Here is a 24,035-nt window from a genome sequence, read left to right on the forward strand (position 1 = left end):
CGTATTTCAAATAGTTTAATTTTAAAAATATGCTATTCAGTGCTAAAATATGTCTTCACTCACTGTTGCCCATTTCCATTTTCTTAAACTTTTTTGAACAAAAAATAAAATCACAAAGTTCAATTAAACATGCAGATTTCAAAGAAGAGGGAATTTTCTAGAAAGTCTGAGCTGAAGGAGTACTGTGGGGGGATGGGTACTGCTGTCAGAACCTCAAATCCTTGCTGGGGCAGAGTCTGTGGCAGGAGGCAGGGGACCATAGCAGGAGCAGGGGATGCTGGAATGAAATGTACAGGTGAGAACAGGGAAAGGGGTGTGGGTGTGTGGGGGTGTGTGTGTGTGTGTGTGTGTGTGTGTGTGTGTGTTGGGGGAAGAGGATGGTTATAGCAGGGGACAAAGGACTGTCAGCAGCTGGAGAGCCCATGAGAGGCACGATAACCTCAGGAATGGGCAGAAGTGCCAGGATAGCAGGAAACCTATCCAGACTTTTCTGCCCCCGTGTAGAGAAGAGCCCTTCCCTTCCCTCCAAAGTCTCTACCAGGCCTTCAACAGCAGCTCACAGGTCCCTAGCCAGATGGGAAAGTTCATGAATCTACAGTCTCCATTCAAGTTCAAGTAACCTAGGCACTCTCTTCTCTAGAGGGTGCCTTCCACATCTCTTTCCTCCTGTAGAAGCGCCAGCAGCTCAGTCCAGAGGTTCTGGAGCAGAGACTGCTTGCTACCTGGAGGTGACAGATGAACCTTGGGATGGCTGATGCTCCAGCCTATTTGGGGTGCAAAAAAGACATGAGTGCTCCTCTTCTCAGGAGCAAGCAGACACAGGTGCCAGGGACGGGAAGATGATGCCACAACCCCAAGTCCTATGTCCAACCTTCCAGCCCAGAAGGCTCCTATGTGCGGGCTCTGGACCCCAGTGCTTGCCCTTACCCCAGCAACAAAGCACAGCCAGAACCAGAATGCAATAAATAGAGGCAGGGGGCCAGGAGGCGAAGGGCGCCAGGACGGTGCTAGCTTTCTGACGCTGTCTGCGGCACCGGGGGCTGGTCCACACAGAACCGTTTCAGGGGTGGGGCACTGGAGTCTTCCTCTTCCTCAACAACCTAGGAGCAGTCAGAGCATGGAATTATAATAGGGCCCCCCCTCTCTACTAGAACCTCCCACCCACCCTGATTACAGCCCAGAAGAAGCTTACATCTGCAATCTTCTTGCAGATAGACAAACTTCTTCCCCTACCTTATAACCTGGAGACACCAGTGTCCCTTGCTGCCTCCCCAACCTATATTCGATGCTATAAGGTCCAATTCATATCAACAGAGTCCTTTTTTTTTTTAGAAACTGGAAAACCCAGAGTGGTTCCTTACCTGTGTCTCTAGTGGAACTGGTTCTTCCTTTGTGAGGGTGGGAGGTTCATCAGCAACTTCTGAGGCAGGCAAGGAGGGCTCTGAAAAAGCAGCAAGGTCAGGGGCACCTGGGTGGCTCAGTCGGTTAAGCGTCTGACTCTTGATTTTGGCTCAGGTTATGACCTCAGGGTCGTGAGATTGAGCCCCACATCAAGCTCCACGTGGAGCCTGCTTAAGATTCTCTGTGTCCCTCTCCCTCTCCCCGCCCCTCTAAAAAAAAAAAACAAAACAAAAAACAGCAAGATCAGTACAACTGCATAGCCTCCTGCCTCAAGCTGGGGGAGCTTCCCTGAGTTATGTGGCGGCTCGTTGGTGGAGGGCAACACTGGCTGGAGAAGCGATATATGTTATCAGAAAAAATGTGCAAGACACAATGCAAAGAGCATAATTTCTGAAGTCAGAAGGCATGAAACTGGAGACATCCGGTTCCGTCAGTTACTAGCTGTGCGATCTTAGAGAAGCAATTTAACCTTTGTAAGCCTCCACTTCCTCGTCTGTACAATGGAATAACACCTATTTCACAGGGTTTTTGAGAGAATTATACCAGGCATCGAATATGACAAGTGCCTTACACAGAGCCTGGCGCTCGATTATGTTGTTTTCTTCTTTCATCCTGTGAGAAGGGAAAATCAACCCTTCCCCAAAAAAGCCCAAACTGTTAACAAATGGTTCAAGCCTGTGAGGCCGGGGGCACCTTCTCTAGCCTCTTCCTCTAAAGAAAAGAAACTTCAAGAGTACAGGCCCCTCCAAGCTGCTCGTCCTGGGTCGACGGTGACTCACCCTCGAGGATCTCCTGGCCCAGAGTAGGGGGCTGGGAGTCATCTGTGCGGAAGTCAGAGGTGTGTGCTGGGCTCAGGGACTCACTCTGCTGGGGGCTGGGGCTTGAGTTGGTGCTGCTGTCCACCTTGAGTTGATAGACATCGGATACAGAACTCTGGTTGCTATTTTCATCTGAAAACCAAACATGACAAAGGCAACAGCTGAGAGTAGTAATGTTTCTTGAGAGTAACTCGGTACAGAGCCAAGGGCCTGGTGTCTCCTCAGGCAGCCATGGGCACAAACAAATGCAATGATCGCTGCTTAGATGCCCCCTGAGCCAAAGGCAAACAAACAAAGGTAGGGCAAATGATCAACAGTCTAAGTTGATTAAACATTTTCTATTTCACAACATATATTCTAAGCACCAGATGCAGCCAAAATCTTTCAGTTTATGCCACACTGATATTTCAGGAAAGTCAGGACAGGCCTGGTAACCCTTCCGTACACCCACCAGTTATAACCGGACCCGGTATCTTCTCACTACCCAGGGGAACGCGGTGACGCAGCGGTGCCTCTCAGCCTCTCCCACAACACAGGCTGTGGAGAAAATGCTCAACTCTGCCCGGCCTTCCTGGCTATCTCAAGGAGGGTGGTGGTATCTGGAGGTGGCCACATAGGCCCTTCAGCGGCCCAGGCTCCACCTGACCGCCTCAAGGACCAAGAAATTCCCACCGGGGAAGGTCTGTCTGAAGGCTGCAAGTCACCACCTGAGTTAAACACTCAGGAGGCAAAACCTCCTTCCTCCCCCTGACCTGCGGCAGCCGGTCACCCAGTCTGATCAGCCTGACTGCTCTGATAATCTCTTCCTCTCCTGCCACCTGAGGGCAGGCCACCTCCTCTCTGGCCTGGCCTCCTGCAACAGCCCCCCGACTGCACTTCCTTCAATCTCCTGTCCTCCCACCTGTACTTCACACCATCGCCGGAGTTATTCTAAATCCTTCCGGGGCTCTCTGCTGCCCAAAGGATATAATTCAAACTCCAGGGCTTCCCCGGGGCAGGCACAGATGGTCCTATCAGAACCTACAAAATCTTTCCTGATCTCCAGGCTCACTGCCGCTGACCTCCCATACTCAAGCCTCGACTCCAGCCACGCGGACTCACTGAGGCCCCGCTTCACACACAGGTGTCCGGTAGGACAGTCTTCCTGGAAAGCCCCGATACAGACCACTACTCAGCTCAAGCATCACCTCCTCCGTGAGCCCCGGGTCCCAGGCTCCCTTGGGTGGAAATGACCAGCTTCTCTATTATGCTCCTGTTGTATCCTACGCACACCTACACTCATTACTTTACACACCAATTTCCTTCCATTACACCCTGCAGGCAGGCTTTGTGGCTTACTTGCCCCGGGATCTCCAGTGCAGTACACAGTACCTGGCACCCAGGAGTTCATGACATGTTCACTGAACGAAAGGGATGGGACGGTGGCCAGATTGAGGAAATGGAGCCTCGTATGTCTCCCAGAGCTTTGTGATTATTGGACACCCCACACACAGCTAGAAAACTGTTCCCTTGTACTCCCCTTCTTCTATCATACTCGCTGACCTTGGGGGGGGGGCTGGGGGAGAGGTCGAGGGGGGATACCTGCACGCTCCCAGTCTTGTTCCAAAGGGAAAATCATAAGCCTTTTCTAGTCTTTACTCCTACAAAGACCAGGATCTTCTACGCTAAAACGGAAGCAGCATTTTACTATAAAAAGAATAAAGCTCTGTCACTTTTGAGCTTAGGCAAACACTTCTCTGAGCATCGGCTTCCTTCGATAGGGCTGATGATAACTGCCTGCTTTATGTCACAGGCAAAACAAGAAGCTCAAGTGCAAGTCCTTCTGAAGAGCAGCTGCCACGCAGGTGTGAAGGGTTCTCTGGGACTGCAGTGCCGACACAGGCGGGACATTTACCAAAGACCAGTTGGTTCAGGAGGTGGAACTTGGCTAAAAGTGGACAGGAGAAGCCCTGGCTTTGGGCAGCCTACTCTAAGGCACTATCATCATAAAACATACCATCTAAAGAAAAGAGCTTCTGATCCAGAAAGCCAGGACCTAACATGGGGTCTGTCACTTACTGGTTATGTACCTTGAGATACAGAACTTCAGCTCTCTGAGCCTCGGTTTCCCTAAATGGCAAATGAAGCTCCAATCATCTACCTTGCAGGGTTGCCGTGAGGTTTAGATGAAAAGCCGTGATGTAAAGTGCCAGCAAGATACCAGCAGAACAGCAAGCACTGAAGTGACACATGGAACTATTCTTTTCGTTATTAATGGGTTCATCTAAGTGCTGCTTTTCCTGCAAGGAAGACACATGGATGCAACTCACCCTGGAATTCAAGAAGGAGAGAGGAATTGGCTGAGGCATCAGAGGGAAAGCCATTAGGTTCCCGGGCTGCTGAACTGTTCGATTTTGACTTTTCTTTCTAGAAAAGGAAAAAAAGAGGAATATGACAGAGCCAAGCAGGAGACCCACCGAGAGGGAGAAGGGTGCTATGTGAGACACCACAGAAGTCTGGATTAGGACCGAACAGGAACAATGACAACAGTGTGAGAATCCAGGACCCAAGGAATAACAGAATCCTGGACAACGTGTCCCCAAGCCTCAGTGTCTCTTCTCTATCTTGTAAAATGGATCCTGCCGGCACTAATCTCATGACTCAGAAGTGAGAGGCAGATACACAGGCTTCCACTAGAGCTCCCTGTGGTTCTCTTCTGCTTTCTGCCCTGAGCAGAATGCTCTATCCCACCCTTCCCTATGTGGATGGAAGAGAAATACAGAGTACTCATTTGAGAAGGATTCCTGTTTTGGTAGCACAGCAGGAAAAAGGGAAAAAATGGGCCTCTGATTGGACCCAGGAAGGAGTCGCTTTATATGTAACACAAGCAGTGACAGGACAAAGGGGCCCTGCTAGCCTGATTACTGACCAATCAAGCCATCCATTCAGAATGACCATCCCATGTCTACCTCTGCCTATAACATCATTTCCTTCAAGCAGGATGTAGGTTACACATGTGGGGAAACAGTGTGAAGGTAAGCACAAGCTTGCAAGAAACGAGCCCGAAGGAAAAGAAATAAATCCATCCAAACATTTCCAAACGAGAGCATCCCAACAGCCAAAAGTTTAAATCTGGGTAATCTCAAATTTACTAATTTATACTTTTTAAACATGTCTATTTATCATACATGCATTTAACTTGTTAATAACTCTCAATCCTCTGCAACGAATCAACTGCACACATTCATGTACCGCTTTCCCTTCATTTGTTTCATATGCAGACATGTTTTTAATGCAATTACACTTCACATTTAACCAAAGAAGCTACATAAACACAATTTTTAAAAATTTGTTTATTTATTTAGAGAGAGCACATGCTTGAGCAGGGGCGGGGGGGCAGTGGGAGAGAGAGAGAGAATCCCAAGCAGACTCCATGCTGAGCAGCAGAGTCCAATGTGGGGCTCGATCCTACAACACTGCGATCATGACCCAAGCTGAAATCAAGAGTTGGACACCCAACCGAGCCACCCAGGGGCCCCCAACCAAAAACTTTTAAATGTACACTGCATAGAGTTTGTGTCAATCTACTCTCTCGTCAGTGATGTCCCACTCCCTTGGATCCTTCCCACTTCTCCTTCACCAATTTGATCATTTCCCATTTTCCTAATCTGGCAGGTCTATACTAGTACCTTAGAAGATGGCACTCTACCATGGACCACTGGAGGGCAGATAAACTGAGGGGCCTCAGCAAACACTATGAGAAGCCCTTGGGAGACACAAAGGGAGCTGGGTCCCGGGCAGGGAGAATTTGAATTAGGAAAGGGCCAGGGACTTACATGTGAGAAATGGGTTGGAGTGGAGAAAGGCTTTCTACCAGTCTCTCCCACTCCCCATTCACATGCCCAAGAGATTTAACTGCCTGACCTTTGGCCCTTGTGGACAATGGCACCACTAGAGCCAGGGCTAGATGAAAAATCAAGGGTGGCTCCAGAGCTGCCCTAACTTTCACCCACCAGCTCCCTGGGGCTGGCAATGACAAGGAAGGATGGTGGCTCCCAGATAAAGGTAGCACCTCAAGACTGGTACTAGGGAGTTCCCTGGGAGGGAGGGTAAGAAGGAGTGGGGGCGAGGGCAAGGCTGAATCCTGAAGCTCACCCAATGACCTAAATTCACTGAGAGGAAGGAAAACCACAGCCTGGGCTTACATCCTCCCTCAGTTACATATTGCTAGCCAAGGCAGCTCAGAGTCCCCAGGGAACAAAAAATGAGTGCACAGAAAAAACTAGCCAGACACTGGAAGAAACAAGCACCATTAAAGACAATAAATAGAACAAGCTGTACCAGAAGAAGGAGACTAAGAGGACACAAGAATTTAAATAAAACAGTAAGTCTCAGGGTACCTGGGTGGCTCAGTTGGTTGAGTGTCCGACTCTTGATTTCGGCTCAGGTCATGACCTCTGGGTGATGAGACTGAGCCCTCACATTGGGCTTGGGGCTGAGCATGGAGCCTGCTTAGGATACTTTCTTTCCCTCTCTCCTTCTCCCCTCCCCCTCAACTGGTGTGTGGCACTCTCTCTTCCAAAAAAAAGAAGAAAAGAAAAAAAAATTTTAAAATAGTACGTCTCCTCAGAAAGATAAGGATACTGGAAAGTTGTTTTGAAGAACCACCAACTGAGGAAATTTGGTATGAATAATGTAATTGTTGAAAATAAAAATTAAGTGAATGAGTCTAGTAGGAGAAACAGATACAGCTGAAAATGAGCAAAAACTGGGTTGAGAAATCAGAATACATGAGAAAAGAATGAAGAGATGAAACAAATAAGAAGAAAGGGAAAAACGAAGCTAGATATGAACATCACAGGATATTCTTACAGAAGTCCTAGAAGAGCAAAGACAGGGAAGAAATACTAAGTTTCCAGGAATACAAGAGGACCACCTAGGAACAATCAAGAAGAATTAGACTGACACTAGATTGTTCAATAGCAACACCAGAAGCACAACAACTGAGGAATAGTTTCAAAATGCTGAAAGAAAACCCAGAATTTCAGACGTAGGTAAAATAATCAGTTAAACATAAAAAATGAAACAAGGATATTTTCAAGAGTAAAAAGATATTTTCACAAAGTTTTCTCCACAAAAGCTCTCAACAAAACTCTTGAAAGATACGTTGCAACAAGAAAAGAAATGAATCTAGGAGAAAGCAATAATAAATAGGTGCAAAGAGTATATAATCTGTAACATTTACTTTGTCTAACTAAGCATTGACTAAAACAAGAAACATCTGTAAAAACTGAAATATCTGGGGGCGCCTTGGTAGCTCAGTCGTTAAGCGTCTGCCTTCGGCTCAGGTCATGATCCCAGGGTCCTGGGATTGAGCCCCGCATCGGGCTCCCCGCTCAGCGGAGAGCCTGCTTCTCCCTCTCCCACTCCCCCTGCTTGTGTTCCCTCTCTTTCTGTGTCTCTCTCTGTCAAATAAATAAATAAAATCTTTAAAAAAAAAAACAACTGAAATATCTGAACTGAATATCTGATCTGAAATTCCAGTCAAAACTAAGGACAGGGTAGGGATGGAAGTGGGGGAGGGGTGAAGGAGAAGCAGTTAAAAATGTGTTATGGGTGTTACCAGGTTCCAAGGGTAAAAGCAGATTTTTTTTTTAAAGATTTTATTTATTTATTTGACAGAGAGAGAGACAGCAAGAGAGGGAACACAAGCAGGGGGAGTGGGAGAGGGAGAAGCAGGCTCTCCACTGAGCAGGGAGCCCAACGTGGGGCTCCATCCCAGGACCCTGGGATCATGACCTGAGCCAAAGTCAGATGCTTAACCAACTGAGCCACCCAGGCACCCCTAAACGCAGATTTTGATAAGCTTCATACATTGACAGGGAAGAATAGTAAGTATAAGTCTTATTAAGTTAGAGGTAGGCAATAGAAAAACGAAAACAAAATGCAGAACTTTCAAATCAGCAAACAAAAATCTGTCTAGCCATCATGAAGCAAAGAGAGAAAAAAAAGTGTATTATGGTAAAAATCCTTGTCCATATTAATAGAATTTTTATCTGGTCACACTTCCCCAGCCTTCCTGGCCACTAGATGTCATACAAGCTATTACAAACACACAGAGTAAATACATATGTCCCGAGGCAATTTCTAGGAGACTCCTACTAACATTCATGAAAATTCTATCGGCCCATCCTTCCACTCCTCTGCTACTTAGAGCCTAAATGTGTAGAACGAATGGCTGGATCTTGACCTTGGAATACAAGGTCAAAACTAGAGCAGAGGAATGGGGAGTTACTTAACGGGTATAGAGTTTAGTTTTGCAAGATGAAGAAGCCTAGAGATTGACTGCACAAGGTGAATGTACTTAATACCACTAAACTGTACACTTAAAACACAAAAATAAAAAAATACACTGTACACCTAAAAATGGCTAAGATGGTAAATTTTATGGTATGGTAAATTTTATGGTATGTTAAACTAAAATTAAGAGTCATTACTCTCTAAAAAAGTTTAAAAAAAAAAAGGATCAGAAAGGTTGGAAGAAACCTGGGCCCTGGGGACTTCTGGAGCAGAACCACACCAGCCCTGGACTACATGCTTCTAAGCACTAGCCTTAGAGGATTAAGAAAAAGAGTAAAATAAACTTCTTAAACTACTGCTATTTTGAGTTTTCTGTCACCCACAGCGAAACTTAATGCTAATACACCCAATAAACAAAAAACATGAAACAGGTGACAAAAAAGAATTTCACGACACACTAATCCAACATAAATCAAAAGAAGACAGGGTAGGAATTGTAATATCAAATAAAATTGAATTTGAGGAGAAAGTTTTGGATATAAGGGACAAAGAAGGACATTATATACTAGTAAAATGAATGACAGGACAAGATGACATAATAATAATGGCATAATCATATAAATACATCAAAAACAGAGCTTCAAACATAACATGACAAGTGACTCATCAGCCATGAAGAAGCAAACATATCAACAATTTCACACACACTTCTCAGAAACATAATAGGACAAACATACAAAAAATAAGCAAAGATACAGAAGATTTGGGTTAACATAATAAATGCTTCAATTGCTTAATTTCATACCTAGAGAGTATATTTGTTTTTATCACAAGTGAATGGTCCGAAAATCAATCGTGTACCAAACAAGATCACAAAAAAAGTCCCAATAATCCCAAAGAACTAATATCCTACCAATTCAATAAAATCAGTACACCAATTTTAAAAAGATAGTTAAAGAACAATCTCACATATCTAGAAATTAATATTCATTCTATTAGTGCTTGCTTCGGCAGCACATATACTTAAAAAAAAAAAAGAAACACTCTATTAAATAAACTTTGGATTAAAGAGGAAATCAAAGAGGAACTTATGAAAAACTTAATTACACTATCGATGACATTTTGACATTCATATATGTCAAAATTTGGGAGAAGACTAAAGTGAAATGTATTTTATTTTTAACTAATCTCTATGCCCAATGTGGGCCTCAACTCACGACCCTGAGATCAAGAGTCGCATGCTCTAAGGAGTGAGCCAGCTGGGCACCCAAAAGCGAAATATATTTTTTAAAAAAGAAGGGGTGCCCACCTGGCTCAGTCGGAGGAGCGAGTGAGTCTTGACCTTGGGGTTGGGAGTTCAAGGCCCACGTTGGGCATAGAGATTACTTAAATAAATAAAACTTTAAAAAAGTATAAAAAGGGGCGCCTGGGTGGCTCAGTGGGTTAAGTGTCTGCCTTCAGCTCAGGTCATGATCCCAGAATCCTGGGATGGAGCCCCACATTGGGCTCCTTGCTCAGCGGGGAGCCTGCTTCTCCCTCTTCCTCTGCCTACCACTCCCCCTGCTTGTGTTCTTTCTCTCTGTCAAATAAGTAAAATCTTAGAAAGGAAGGAAGGAAGGAAAGTAAAAAAAAACAAAAACAAAAACAAAAAACCTAGAAAAAAACAGCTAAGTTCAAAACAAGGAGCTAGAAAAAGAACAACAGAGTAAACCCAATAAAACAAAACAGGAAATTACAATGGCAAAAACTGATGAAATAGAGAACAAAGCAAACAAAAAAAAGATCAACAAAAATTACATTTTTTATTTTTATTTTAAAGATTTTATTTATGTATTTGACACAGAGAGAGAGGGAGAGAGAGAGATGGCATGCACACACACAAGCAGAGGGAGAAGCAGGCAGAGGGAGAGGGAGAAGCAGGGAGCCCAATGTGGGACTCGATCCCAGCACCCTGGGATCATGACCTGAGCCCAAGGCAGACACTTAACCGACTGAGCCACCCAGGTGCCCAAAACATTTTTTAAATAGACTTTACGAGAGACAATAAACCAGATCATATTATGGAAAAAACACAAATAACATGTGAAAGAGGTAAAATAATTACCAATATAACAAAAACATTAAAGTACATAAGAAAATCACAAATAACTACATACCAACACATGTGAAAACTCTGATCAGTGTTCAGGGTATTGCTGGCATCTGAACAGGCCAATTAATTCCTCATTATACAAGACTGAGTCATGCACTTCCAAAGTTAGCATTACTGGCCAACCGAAAAGTGCCCTGCCTCATTTCTAAACACAACTGGGGAAATGAAGAAAGGGGAGGACCTAGCACTGAACCCTATTAAAGAACCAATGGCCTATTTGCATTGGATAAATTTCTAGGAAATACATAAAATGCAAAATAAGTACCAAAAAAAAGAGAAAACCTAAATGCATCAATCACCATTAAAGCTACCATGATGATAGTTAACATCCCTCCACCAAAGGCCCAGAAAGTACTAAAGGTGACTTCTACCAAACTTTCTCATTTTATACCAATTGTTCTAGAAATCAAAAGAGGGGAAATTGCCTAATTTGTTTTAGGAGGCGAATGTAATCTTAATACCATAACAAGGTAAAGACAGCATAATAAAAGAAAACTGTAGACCAATTTCACTTATGAATCAGATGCAAATATCTTAAATGAAATATCCGTGAATTAAACACCACATTCTATGGGGGGAAAAGAAAGCATATCCAAGTAGAATTTCTCTTAGGCATACAAGAATATAAAAGTTTCAACATCAGATGCTTTATTAATATAATTCACCATACTAATACATTACAAATTAGAGGAGGAAAACTGCATGCTGGATAAAGCCCAACATCTATTCATAATTTTTTTTTAAGATTTTATTTATTTATTTGACAGAGAGAGACACAGCGAGAAAGGGAACACAAGCAGGGGGAGTGGGAGAGGGAAAAGCAGGCTTCCCGTGGAGCAGGGAGCCCAATGCGGGGCTCGATCCCAGGACCCTGGGATCATGACCTGAGCCAAAGGCAAACACTTAACAACTGAGCCACCCAGGCGCCCATCTATTCATAATTTTTAATGAATCTTAGAAAACTAAAGAGAAGAGAATTTTTATTTTGATAAAGGCTATCTTCCCAAAAACCTACAGCAAGACAGAAAATTCGTCCTACTTAATAAATACTAAATTTATAATTTAGATAAATTATATATAAATTAATATAATTAAGTATAATTTAATATAATACTATAAATAAAAGTCACACTAGCCCAGTAGTTAATACACTTTCTAGGAGGAAATCAACAACAACAAAACATAATGGAGAACTCAAAAACACCTAGATATGAATATGGCACACAACAGAGATGACATCACAAATCAAGAGAGAAAGGATAGGTTATTTAGTAATAGTATTAGGGCAAATAGCTCTCTGTATGATGGAAAATTAAAATTAGATTCATATCTCCATCATTAAAAAATACATACAAAACATAACAGGAGATGGAGACATTCTTTATGACCATGCAGTGGAGAATAATTCTGAAACAAGACTCAAAAAGCAAAAACCTTAAGAAAAAGTTGATTAATTCGACACAAAAAAATTAAAGGCCTGTTACTGACAAAGTTATCAGACAGGCAACGTGTCAGACAGAGCTATCTGCAAGGTACAAATCTGACCAGAGTTTTCTGTGTCTAGGATATCAATGAATCCATGCAAATCAGAAAGGTAAAGACAGGAAACCCAAAACAAAAATACGCAAAAGAAATCAGAGAAGAGGATATTCAAATGAATTCAAAAAGGAAATCTGAATGGAAACCTGAAGAGATGAAATCATCCACCTCATAAGTAATAAGGGAAATGGAAAATAAACAGAGATCTAGCAGCCTGGCAGGACTGATAGTACCAAATGCTGGCGAAGCTGTAGAAATGGGAAGCCCCTGGCACTCCTGGGGAAGTGTACTAACTACACTGGTGCAGCCCTTCTGGGGAGAGAGTGGGCAGCAGTTGCTTTTTTTTTTAAATTTTATTTATTTATTTGACAGAGCGAGCGCACAAGTAGGGGAGCAGCAGAGGGAGAGGAAAAAGCAGGCTCCCCACTGAGCAGGGAGCCCGACATGGGGCTCGATCCCAGGACTCCAGGATCATGACCCACACGGAAGGCAGACGCTTAATGACTGAGTCACCCAGGCGTCTCTCGGGCAGCAGTTATTAAAAACAATTGGTGGGGCGCCTGGGTGGCTCAGTCGTTAAGCGTCTGCCTTCGGCTCGGGTCATGGTCCCAGAGTCCTGGGATAGAGCCCCACACTGGGCTCCCTACTCAGCGGGAAGCCTGCTTCTCCCTCTCCCACTCCCCCTGCTTGTGTTCCCTCTCTCGCTGTGTCTTTCTCCGTCAAATAAATAAATAAAATCTTTTAAAAATAAATAAAAATTAAAACAAAACAAAACAAAAAACAATTGGTGTGTACACCCTTAATAGCAATCCCACTCCTGGGTATTTGCCCCACAAGTCATCCAGAACAATGGTGTAAGGGATGTCCACTGCAGTCATCTGTGCTCCCAAAAAGCTGGAGGCAACACACAGAAACAGACCCATATTCCAACACTTGAAATATGACAAAGGTGGCTCTACAGAGCGGGAGGAAAAAAAACAGTCTTTTCAATAAATGGCACCGGGACAAATGCACATCCAGGTGGAAAAAAATGAAATCGGGCCCCTACTTCAAAAAATACACAAAAATCAATGCCAGGTGTGTTATAAATGGGGACTGAATAATGAACTTGTAGAAGACTACATGGAAGATTATCTTTGTGGCCTTGAAGAAGGAAAAGATTTTAAGATATTTAAAAGTACTGGGCGCCTGGGTGGCTCAGTTGGTTAAGCGACTGCCTTCGGCTCAGGTCATGATCCTAGAGTCCCAGGATCGAGTCCCGCATCAGGCTCCCTGCTCGGCGGGGAGTCTGCTTCTGCTTCTGACCCTCTCTCCTCTCGTGTTCTCTCTCTCATTCTCAGATAAATAAATAAAATCTTTAAAAAAAAAAAAAGATATTTAAAAGTACTAACTATAAAGGAAAAGATTATTTTGTCTACATTAAAATTAACAACTGTGGGGCACCTGGGTGGCTCAGATGGTTGAGCATCTGCCTTTGGCTCTGGTTGTGATCCCAGAGTGCTGGGATCGAGCCCCACGTCCCGCTCCTGGCTCAGCGGGGAGCCTGCTTCTCCCTCTGCCTCTCCCCCTGCTCATGCTCTCTCTCTCTGTATCTCTGTGTCTCGAATGAATAAATACAATCTTTAAAAAAAATAATAATAATAAAATTAACAACTGTGACTCAAGGCAGCCTACAGAAAGTGCAAAGGCAAGCTGTGGAATGGAAAAAGATTTGGATAGTATATAATCAATAAAGGGTTTGTATCTAGAACACAGAGAATTCCTACTAAGTCATAAGGAAAAAATAATCAAATGGATTAAAGAGGCATTTCCTGAAACAGGAAATCCCAAAGGTTCAATCCTAAACATTGAAAAGGTGCTCAAACTTGTTGGTAACTACATACTTAGTCAGCAAATTAAAATCACAAGATATTTTTACATATAAGTAACAATACCAATGTTGATGAGGATTCGAAGCTATGAGAACCCTCCTATTTCTGGTGGGAATACAGATTGGTACAATCACTTTGAGAAACAGTTTAGCATTAGCTACTATAGGTCAACATACGCATACTCTAAGACCCAGCAATTCCACTCCTAAGAATATATCCTAGGAAAACCCACGCATTTGCTGACCCATATACTGAATAAGAACGTTCACAGGAACATTGTTCCTACTACCCTAAACTGGGAATAATCCAAATATCCATCTACAGGAGAATTAGAGAAGTAAATCATGGTACAGGCCTATAATAAAATTCCATACAGCAATGAAAAGGGACAAATGGCTCCAAAGAAAACATGGATGAATTTTACAAACATAATACTGAGCAAAAAAGGGAAGACACACAAAAATAGATAGATGATGCTGTTTATATAAAGTTAAAAGTGTTTACAAATGAGTAGAGAAGTGATAAGAGAAGCAAAAGTAGGAGAGAGATTTCCTCTGGCGAGGGAGGGGAAGCTGGGAAAAGTCAAACAGAGGTCCCAGGAAGTTGGCAATGCTCTGTTTTTTGACCTGGGTGGTTTTTACAAGGGTGCTAGTTTTATGTTTCTTCATTATACCATACATTTATGTTTTTTATACTTTTCTGTATGTGTTTTATATTTGAGCTTTTTGAAAACAATTAGGGAAAAAAAGTTGGAGACAATCTGGGTGTTTATCGCTCAGGGAAGGTGTAGATAAATGTGGCCACTGCATATAAGAGAATGAAATGCAAGATTCAAAGGTAGTAACTCTATTTACAATTACAGAAGTGTGGACAGTTCTCAAAAACAAAGTTGAACAAAAGAAAAGAAACAGAAGTTTTTAGCACAATGCTCTATAAATTTTAAAATACAAACATGATACAATGCCATGTATTTTTCTTTCCTTCTCTTTTTTAAAGATTTATTTATTTTAGAGCGAGCGAGCGAGAGCGTGCAAGCACGAGCTCGAGGGGCAGAGGGAAAGGGAGGAAGAATCTGAAGCAGACTGTACACAGAGTGCAGAGCCCGATGTAGGGCTCGATCTCACAACCCTGAGACCACGACCCAAGCCGAAACCAAGAGTTGGACGCTCAACTGACTGCACCCCTCGTGTGCCCCAATGCTATGTATTTTTCAAGAATACACAGCTATCCACATAAACGCATGGAAGAGGAATTAGGAAAGTATATATACATATAAAACACATAGAATACACTATAGCGGCTAGCTAATCAGAGAAGAACAGGAGTTAGCAAGCTTCTTCTTACAGGGCCAGGTAAGAAATATTTTAGGCTTTGCAGGCGTGTAGGTCTTATGGCAACTACTCAACTCTGCCATTATAACTCAGAAGCAGACACAGACAATAAGGAAACCAACGGGCATAGCTGTGTTCCGATAAAACCATATTGACAATCACAAGGAGCAGCCCTAGACTGTGGTTCACCAAGCCTTAGAAAAAAGGAATGGGTTAAGAAAAGGGAATAAAGGGGAGAAATAATAAAGTAAGAGAGGCTTTGCATGGATCAACCACACAGGGTGTCTTTAAGTACTTTCAACTCAATTTTGGGAAATAAATTCCTTTATAATTAAAAGACAATCAAGGAAAGAACAAAAGGAAGTAAACAGTACCTTTTTGTTGTTTTGATTTTCTTCCACACTTACCTCCTTGCTATCTGTCACAGGAACCCATTTAAATATCCTAAGGGACGTGTCACCCACGGTCACCCACTTTTTCTCCCTGAAAGAAAGACATTTCTTAAAACCGATAATAATGAAACATTTTTTGTTCATAATATGAGTTTCTACTTCTCAGCAGATCGATCATTCCTTCAATCTCTTAAAAAATTTTTTAATTTAAGTTTATTTAACTTCAGTCATCTCTACACCCAACGTGGGGCTCAAACACACAACCCCGACATCAAGAGTCACATGCTCTTCCAACTGAGCCAGCCACGTGCCCCAAGCTCCTTCAATCTTAAATGCCTTCTAAACTTACTTCCCATCCAATTATACCTATACCTTACCTTGCAAAATCATCCCTTCCAGAAAGACTTCTCTATCAAATTCCTTTGGCTCTGAAACTTGCCTTTTCTCAGTGTACCAAAGCTCTTTTTACCTCCCAGACTACACCCATATTGACTACCAGCACATTTTCACACTCAGGTATCTACCTGGCATTACTTCTTTATTTTTCAAAAATTTATTCAATCCCTGGGCGCCTGGGTGGCTCAGTTGGTTAAGCGACTGCCTTCGGCTCAGGTCATGATCCTGGAGTCCCGGGATCGAGTCCCACATCGGGCTCCCTGCTCTGCAGGGAGTCTGCTCCTCCCTCTGACCCTCCCCCCTCTCATGTGCTCTCTCTCTCATTCTCTCTCTCTCAAATAAATAAAAAAAAAAAAAAAAAAAAAATTTATTCAATCCCACTGATATTTATAAAGCCCTGTTATACAAGGCCCTACAGGAGATAAAGAGTGTATAAGATACGGTCCCACATAGGAGCACATAGGAATAAAAAACTAAGTAAGGACATCATTGTGATACATGAAGGTGATACAGAAGTTGAAAAGTAGGCTGAAAGACGGTAAAACTGGGCTATGGCATAGAAGGAGAATTCTTGGGACTCCTGTGTAACTCTATGTTGAAACATGATTCCATTTAGAAATAATCACAGGTGCAGGATAAGATGCTTCTTTTTTTTTTTAATTTTATTATGTTATGTTAGTCACCATACAATACATCATTGGTTTTTGATGTGGTGATCCACGATCCATTGTTTTCGTATAACACCCAGTGCTCCATGCAGTACGTGCCCTCCTTAATACCCATCACAGGGCTAACCAATCCCCCCTCTCCCCTCCCCTCTAAAACCCTGTTTGTTTCTCAGAGTCCATAGTCTCTCATGGTTCATCTCTCCCTCCAATCCCCCCCCCCCCATTTTTCCCTTCCAGGATAAGATGCTTCTAAGTCTTACACTGGTTTCTGAAAGAGGTGAAGACTGGGCCACGAAAAGAGTGCTTTAAGGTTTTATCTTACAGAGAAAATTACTTTTGAGATAAGCCTTAAAAAAAATAAGCCTAAAAAAAATTTGCCCTATTTGGGGAAATGCAAGTGACATTCTTGAATAAGGACTAGATTATGGACAAGCAGAGTTGGGGAGTCTGAAGTATGACTTCTGAACTTGTCAATTCCAAATGTGAGGTTACAAAAGAGCAAAAAAAATAACTGTTGTGACTGCTGATATTGATGATGCTGTTCAGCAAACACAAAGAAGAATGAACACAGACTTAGGAAACTGAAATTAATTCCTGGACAGACCACTCCACTTCCTCACTGATTCAACAAATACTATACATGACCCTGTGCTAGACCCTGGGCACACAGGCAGCAAGATGTACAGTTCCTAGCTTCACAGAGCCTCATTCCAGTTGGAAACTGACATCAAACAACTCATTTCATAGTCACTTAATCATTAGGTTTAACCACATCAAATTGCCACTTCTGTTAAGTTAAAAAATCAAATATAGGAAATGTCTTATGATTCAATCTAATACAATTGTGGAAAGTTCTATGAAGGGGACCTGATTTAGATTAGGGATCCTGAAAGGTGTCCCTTGAGAAAGCAATTTTTATACAGAGCTAGGAGTTAACTAGGCGAGGAGGAGGAGAGGGTAGAGGATGTCAGGCAGCATGTCAGCCAGCAACCCCCGGAAAGAGGGCAATGTGAGCCAGTCTGGTGAGGCAGCAAGCACCATCTTTGGTCTCTAACCTAAGAGCAAGAAGAGGTCACCGAAGCATTGTTTCTATAGCAGGGGAGTACTACGATAATATTTACACTTGAGAAAAGTGAAATCACTGAGTGCAATGTGACAAATGGACTGGGTAATGAAGCAAGCTAAGAGTTCCAGGTGAGAGAGGATGGTCATCTGGTCTAGGCTCGGTGGGCAGAGATGGCCAGAAAAGAAAGGTGTGGTGATTCTTAGGTTTCACCTAAAAACCCTAGGAGGATTAAATTTGGAGGGGGAAAAAAATCATTAATTATTTAACTAATATGTAGGAGTCCCAACTACATATAAAATCCTTATATACAAAGAGATAAAGAACTTGTGGGGAAATGAACAAATACACACACACACACACACAAAATCCAAGGTAATGATGCCCCTATAGGGGGTGGAGGTCTTGGGAAGGAAGGCTTCCTGGAGAGAGCTAACCCCTACCTGGGTTTTAAAACTATTACTAGTAGTCAGCCAGAGAAAAGGACTCAAGAAGTTGGAGCAAACAGTTGGCTGTTAATAATGCATCGGAGTTCCTGATACAAAATAGGCGGTCAACCGGCCCGCCGTTTCCAAATGAGGGTAGGTCTCGACTCCCTCACCAACAACTCGCAGCACCAAGAAAAAGAAAGCCACACACTGGTTCCGTGTGGGCCAGTAATGGGGGAAAGAGAGGGGTTTACATTCCGATGACCACGCCTGCTCTCGTCACAAGAGCTCTCACCAAACTTAAAACGAGTTAATACATAGAGCGCTCGGTCTGGCCGGCGGGAACCCCCCAGAGATTGTTAGCTATTATACGGAGCAGCTCAGAACGCGAACGGCTCCTGAGACCCGCGGCCGCGGGGAGGAAGCCACGGGGACCTGCGCGCGACCAAAGCCCCGAAGCCCCAGCGCTGCCGGAAGCCGGCAGCCCCTCCGGGAGACGCGCGGCCCTCCGGCAGGTGGGCGGGCCCGCGAGCCGGGCGACCCCCTGATTGGTGGCAGTCGGCGCGCCCTCTGACCTCACGCCGACGCGAGCTGCACCCTCCTCCCGCCTTCCCCCGCTCCCCCCCTCCCCCCAAGCGTCTGCGGGTCGGCTCCCACCCCGCCAGCCAGTCCGCCCTCCTCTGGGCCTGGGCCGGCGACTCCGCCGGCACCCTCGGGCCCGGCCCCTCACCATTTCCGCACTTTCTCGATGGCCGCCATCACCTTCTTGATGTCGTCCTTGGCCCGACTGCGGGTCTCGGCCCGGACCGACCGGCCCGACATGGCGGCAGCGGGAGCGGCGGGGGCCGGGACACTGCTCCCAAGACACGGGGAATCGCGCGCCTCACGCGCCGCCGCCCGCCCGCCGCAGCAGCAGCGTCACCGCGGCCGTCGCCCCCTCCGTGCGCGCGTGCGCGAGGAAGCGCGCGCACCCGCCCGCCTCTTGGGGCTCGAAGCCTCAGCGCGCCTGCGCGCCCCGCCCCGGGCGGCCCTCCCTGGGCGCCCCGGGAGTCCCCTCGGCCCCCAAGCAGGCCGGGGTACGCGGCGGGCCGGCGGCACGTGCTGCGGGAAAGGCGAGGTGCGAGGCGCTCACAGTGGGGTCCCTGGCTCTCAGGGGGTTTGGAGGTTGGCACCTTTGTCCTCTGGCCATGGTTGCTGCCTTTACCTATGTTTTAGGCACTTGACCCTAACAGGTGCTTGGTTCTGTTGCCTCTCATCTCCAGCGCCCTTGCTTTCCAGATAATACTGCTGTGCTCTAACCACAGAATTTCACACCTTTCTTCCGAACTTTGCAGACACCTGTTCCCTAGCTGGAATTCTCTCATCGCTTTACCTGGTGAACTGACCACTTACTCTTCCAACATCCAGATCCAGCTCAGAGGAGTCTTCCCCTGATATTCTCGGGTTACACTTAGCACTCTACAGCACTGTCTGATTGAATTCAGCAGTCGTTAACCGAGTGGTGCCTGCATTGTACAAGGCTATGTGGTCAATGCTGAGGACAAAATCTGGGTTTTTGCCTTCAAAGAGCTTCCAGTTTAGAAGAACATGCAGACCAGAAAACAGGTGTTTAAAATGCCATTTTATGGGGCACTTGGGTGGCTCAGTCGTTAAGTGTCTGCCTACAGCTCAGGTCATGATCCCGGAGTCCCCAGAGTCCTGGGATCGAGCCCCATATCGGGCTCCCTACTCAGCAGGAAGCCTGCTTCTCCCTCTCCCGCTCCCCCTGCTTCTTTTCCCTCTCTCGCTTCTCTCTCTCTCAAATAAATAAATACAATCTTTAAATTAAAATAAAATGCCATTTTATAAATGATAGGCTGAAGTAAGTTCAAGGTGCTATGACAGCCCTAATCCAAATGAGGGGTGTCCAGAGGCTTCTGGGAAAATATAACCTTGAAGCTGACCTCTGAAAATAGGGTACATACAGGGCCTGTGTCCACACATTGTAGAACATGCTCAATAAATGTTTGGGTGAATGTTTAATTTTGAGTGCAGCTCCCTTGCTTCCCCCACCCCAACACCAGCACAGGCATTTATTGATGCCTGCAGTATTTGGGGAGGGCTATATAGTAACTGCCTCAGGAGACATAGAGGAGGCAGGTGACAGTTTGCATTGATTAGTTGGTAGTGGCTACTTGTCTCGCCCCTAGAGAAACTTCCTTCTGTGTGCCCCAGAGAAATGCCTAGCTAACTCTGAACTTGACACAGCCTCTGACCATGTTCAGGCTTTCATGACTGACTAACATCACGATTTGATAAGCATATGCTGCCTTGCTAATGAGAGGCCCGGGAATAGCATCTACCTGACTGAGGACTGGAAGAGCTGAACCAGCATGTGGAGGGAAGGGATGATTCTAGAACTAATGTGATAAAGGTGGCACATGTGTTTCTCAAGCCCAACTGATCCAAAATAACTCAATGTAAGTACTGCCTGAGCACCTGTTAAATGCCCTACAGCATACAGGACACCGTGTGATGCCAAGATGAGTAAGACACACTCCCTGCCCTTGAGGTGAGGGTAAGGAAAGCAGGAGGAAAAGAAAACACAAGGCAGAACATGGTAAGCGTCGTGAAAGAGGCCAGCTCTCTAGGATTCTCCCAATACCGTTCCCAGATCCCCTCCTGTAGGCACACAGCTCAACAACCTCTGGCAGTTATATATAACTTCTCTCTCTCCCTTGTCCAAGTGCTGGCCAGCCTCCTCGCTGAGGGTTCTTGCCTATAGCTTCTCTCTACTCCAAGGCCCACTGCTCCTTCCAGCAGTACACTAGCATCCCACACCCATCTCGCCCCACCCTGCTAGTCAGCCACTGTCCTCAGGCCATCCCCTGCCCTGAACACCCAATGAGCTCCCTGTTTTCTGCCCACCTTTGTCCACCTAGCCGTATTCCCCACCTCATCTCTACTGGAGCTCTCTGCATAAGAGAATGATCCAAGTGGATACCTACCGGGCGCCTGGGTGGCTCAGTCGGTTAAGCGGCTGCCTTCGGCTCAGGTCATGATCCCAGGGTCCTGGGATCGAGTCCCGCATCGGGCTCCCTGCTTTGCGGGGAGCCTGCTTCTCCCTCTCCATCTGCCTGCTTCTCTGCCTACTTGTGCTCTCTCTCATCTCTCTGTCAAATAAATAAATAAATAAAATCTTAAAAAAAAAAAAAAGTGGGTACCTACCAACTACTCCCCACGGGCACACAAATGCCCTCTGTTGACATCCTTTTCTTTAAAAAACATTGCACCTTGGGGTGCCTGGGTGGCTTATTTGGTTAGGTGTCTGACTCTTGATTTCGGCCCAGGTCATGGTCTTGGGGTCCTAGGATCGAGCCCCGTGTCGGGCTCCGTGCTCAGCGGGGAGTCTGCTTGAGGATTCTTTCCCTCTCCCTCTGCACCCCCCCTTCTCTCTCTCTCTCTCTAAAATAAATAAATCTTTTAAAAATTTTTAAAAATTGCATCTTGATATTTTTTAGGTGAAAGCCCTGTGCTAGATGCTGAGGGGGATACAGAGATGAGCCAGCCCAGACCTTGCCTTGGGCAACTTGCCCTCAAGGCAGTGACTTCCCCTCTCAGAGTAAAAGCTACAGTGGTCTACAGTGCCCCACCTGTCCCCACACCTCCTCGCCTCCTATAACTCTACCCTTTGTTGTCTCTGCTCCAACCATACTGGCCTTCTTTGCTCATCTGAAAACATCCAGTAAAGTTCCTGCCTCAGGGCCTTTGCACTGCAGGCCCCTTTATCTGAAACACCCATCCCATATATATTTCATGGCTCACTCTCTCACATCTTTCAGACCTTTAGTCAAATGTGATCTTCTCAATGCAGCCTTTCTTAGCCACCTATCAAAGAATGTAGTATCCATCCCTCCACTCACTATCCCCCTTCCACAATTTATTTTTCTCCAGAGCATTCATCACCCCCTGAAATACTATTTTTCTTGTCTCCCTTGCTTATTACCAATCCTCTTTTCAGTAGTTCTGAGATGGTACAACATGATCTGTTTCATTTTGTTCAATGATTATCCCTAGTAGCATCTAAAACAGAGCCTGGGGGTGCCTGGCTGGCTCAGTCGGTAGAGCATGCGACTCTTGATCTCAGGGTTGTGAGTTCAAGCCCTATGTTGGGTATAGAGATTACTTAAAAATAAAATCTTAAAAAAAATAATAATAAAATAAAATAAAACAGAGCCTGGTATTCAGTAGGTGCTCATTACATATTTGTTGAATGAATGCCCAACCTCAATGCATCCTCTTCCATGAAGCCTTCCCCAGGTCACTCTGAGCAGGAGGAAGGATGCCTCCCTTCCCTGAACCCCCACAGAACCCTGAACACAGCCTGCATTACACTTAGGGGCAGGGATTTCCAGGGCAAGCAAAAGAAGCCACTCTGAAGACCACATGACACTGGGTGTAGGATCCTGAAGATCCTGTTTAGCCACAATTGGAAGTTCTTGTACTTGTTCATTTGCTCCTTATGATCCGCTGTCCCCTGAAGTGTTAGTTCTGTGAAGGTCGGAACCCTGTGGTCAAGTTCACCATTACATCCCCAATGTCTAGCATGACACTTAGCACAGGGAAGGCACTTACTAAAGAGAGACTGGAAGAATGAGTGAATGAATGAATGAACACCATTCTTCCCCACAGGGCCCACATCAGCTGTGCTCTCCCTCGCTGCCCTGTCCATGTGACTCGTAGAGCACCCCACCTTCTCTGTCAGAGCGACGTAGCCCCACTGCAGTGCTCAGTCCCCCTTAACCAGCACACGTGCCCAAGGCCCAGCACACCTATGATAATCACAGCTCTTTTTTTTTTTTAAAGATTTATTTATTTTAGAGAGAGAGCATGGGGGCAGGGGAGGGCAGAGGGAGAGAGAGAATCCCAAGCAGACTCTCCACTGAGCATGGAGCCCGACTCGGGGCTCAATCCCACAACCCTGAGACCAAGACTCAAGTGAAACCAAGAGTCAGATGTTCAACCACCACCCAGGCACCCCAACTACAGCTCTTCTAAAATCCTTTCTGTGGCTCCCCATCACTTCAGTTCAAACTCACACTGGAGCATTACTCAGGTCCCCCAGTATGACCCTGGTCACAGGGAAAAGAATGCCAGGAGACTGAAGCCGGGGTCGGAGTCCCAGCTTGGCCACATACTTGTGCCATGGCTTTGCATAGGTCACCTGACCACTCTGAATCCCAGTGTCATTTTGCTTTTTGTTTTTTGGTTTTGGGGTTGTTGTTTTTTTTAAGATTTTATTTATTTATTTGAGAGAGAGAATGAGAGAGAGCACATGAGAAGGGGGAGGGTCAGAGGGAGAAGCAGACTCCCCGTTGAGCAGGGAGCCCGATGCGGGACTCGATCCTGGGACTCCAGGATCATGACCTGAGCTGAAGGCAGTTGCTTAACCAACTGAGCCACCCAGGCGCCCCTCGTTTTGCTTTTTGTTTTATTTTTCTGGGAAACGAGTTCACCAACAATGGCCTCATACCTCACAGGGCTGCACTTAGGACCTGATGAGGTGGGGAGTGGGTGAATTTTGTAAACTACAAAGTGCCTTGCAGGCAGAAATACTTTTTGGTTTCCAGTGCTACTGCTCCCGCCTGTATTCAGTTCCAGCTAAACAAGACCTGCTCCCTGTTCCCCTCTCGCCATCCTCCTTCTGAAATACCCATC

At 45.2% G+C, this 24,035-nt stretch overlaps 1 protein-coding gene across 1 annotated transcript; it reads right to left on the reverse strand.

Moving 5' to 3' along the window:
• BCL7B (BAF chromatin remodeling complex subunit BCL7B) lies at nucleotides 1-19,287 on the reverse strand. The gene is made up of 6 exons (XM_036112548.2): nucleotides 19,069-19,287; nucleotides 15,799-15,874; nucleotides 4,529-4,625; nucleotides 2,181-2,351; nucleotides 1,362-1,441; nucleotides 1-1,100 (listed from the first exon to the last, which is right to left on the reverse strand). The coding sequence occupies exons 1-6, from the start codon at nucleotides 19,158-19,160 to the stop codon at nucleotides 1,008-1,010; spliced, it is 609 nt and encodes a 202-aa protein (XP_035968441.1). The 5' UTR covers nucleotides 19,161-19,287; the 3' UTR covers nucleotides 1-1,007.
• Between the last annotated feature and the right edge of the window lie 4,748 nt (nucleotides 19,288-24,035).

The sequence above is a fragment of the Halichoerus grypus genome, chromosome 6, assembly GCF_964656455.1.
Source record: "Halichoerus grypus chromosome 6, mHalGry1.hap1.1, whole genome shotgun sequence".
NCBI lineage: Eukaryota > Metazoa > Chordata > Mammalia > Carnivora > Phocidae > Halichoerus > Halichoerus grypus.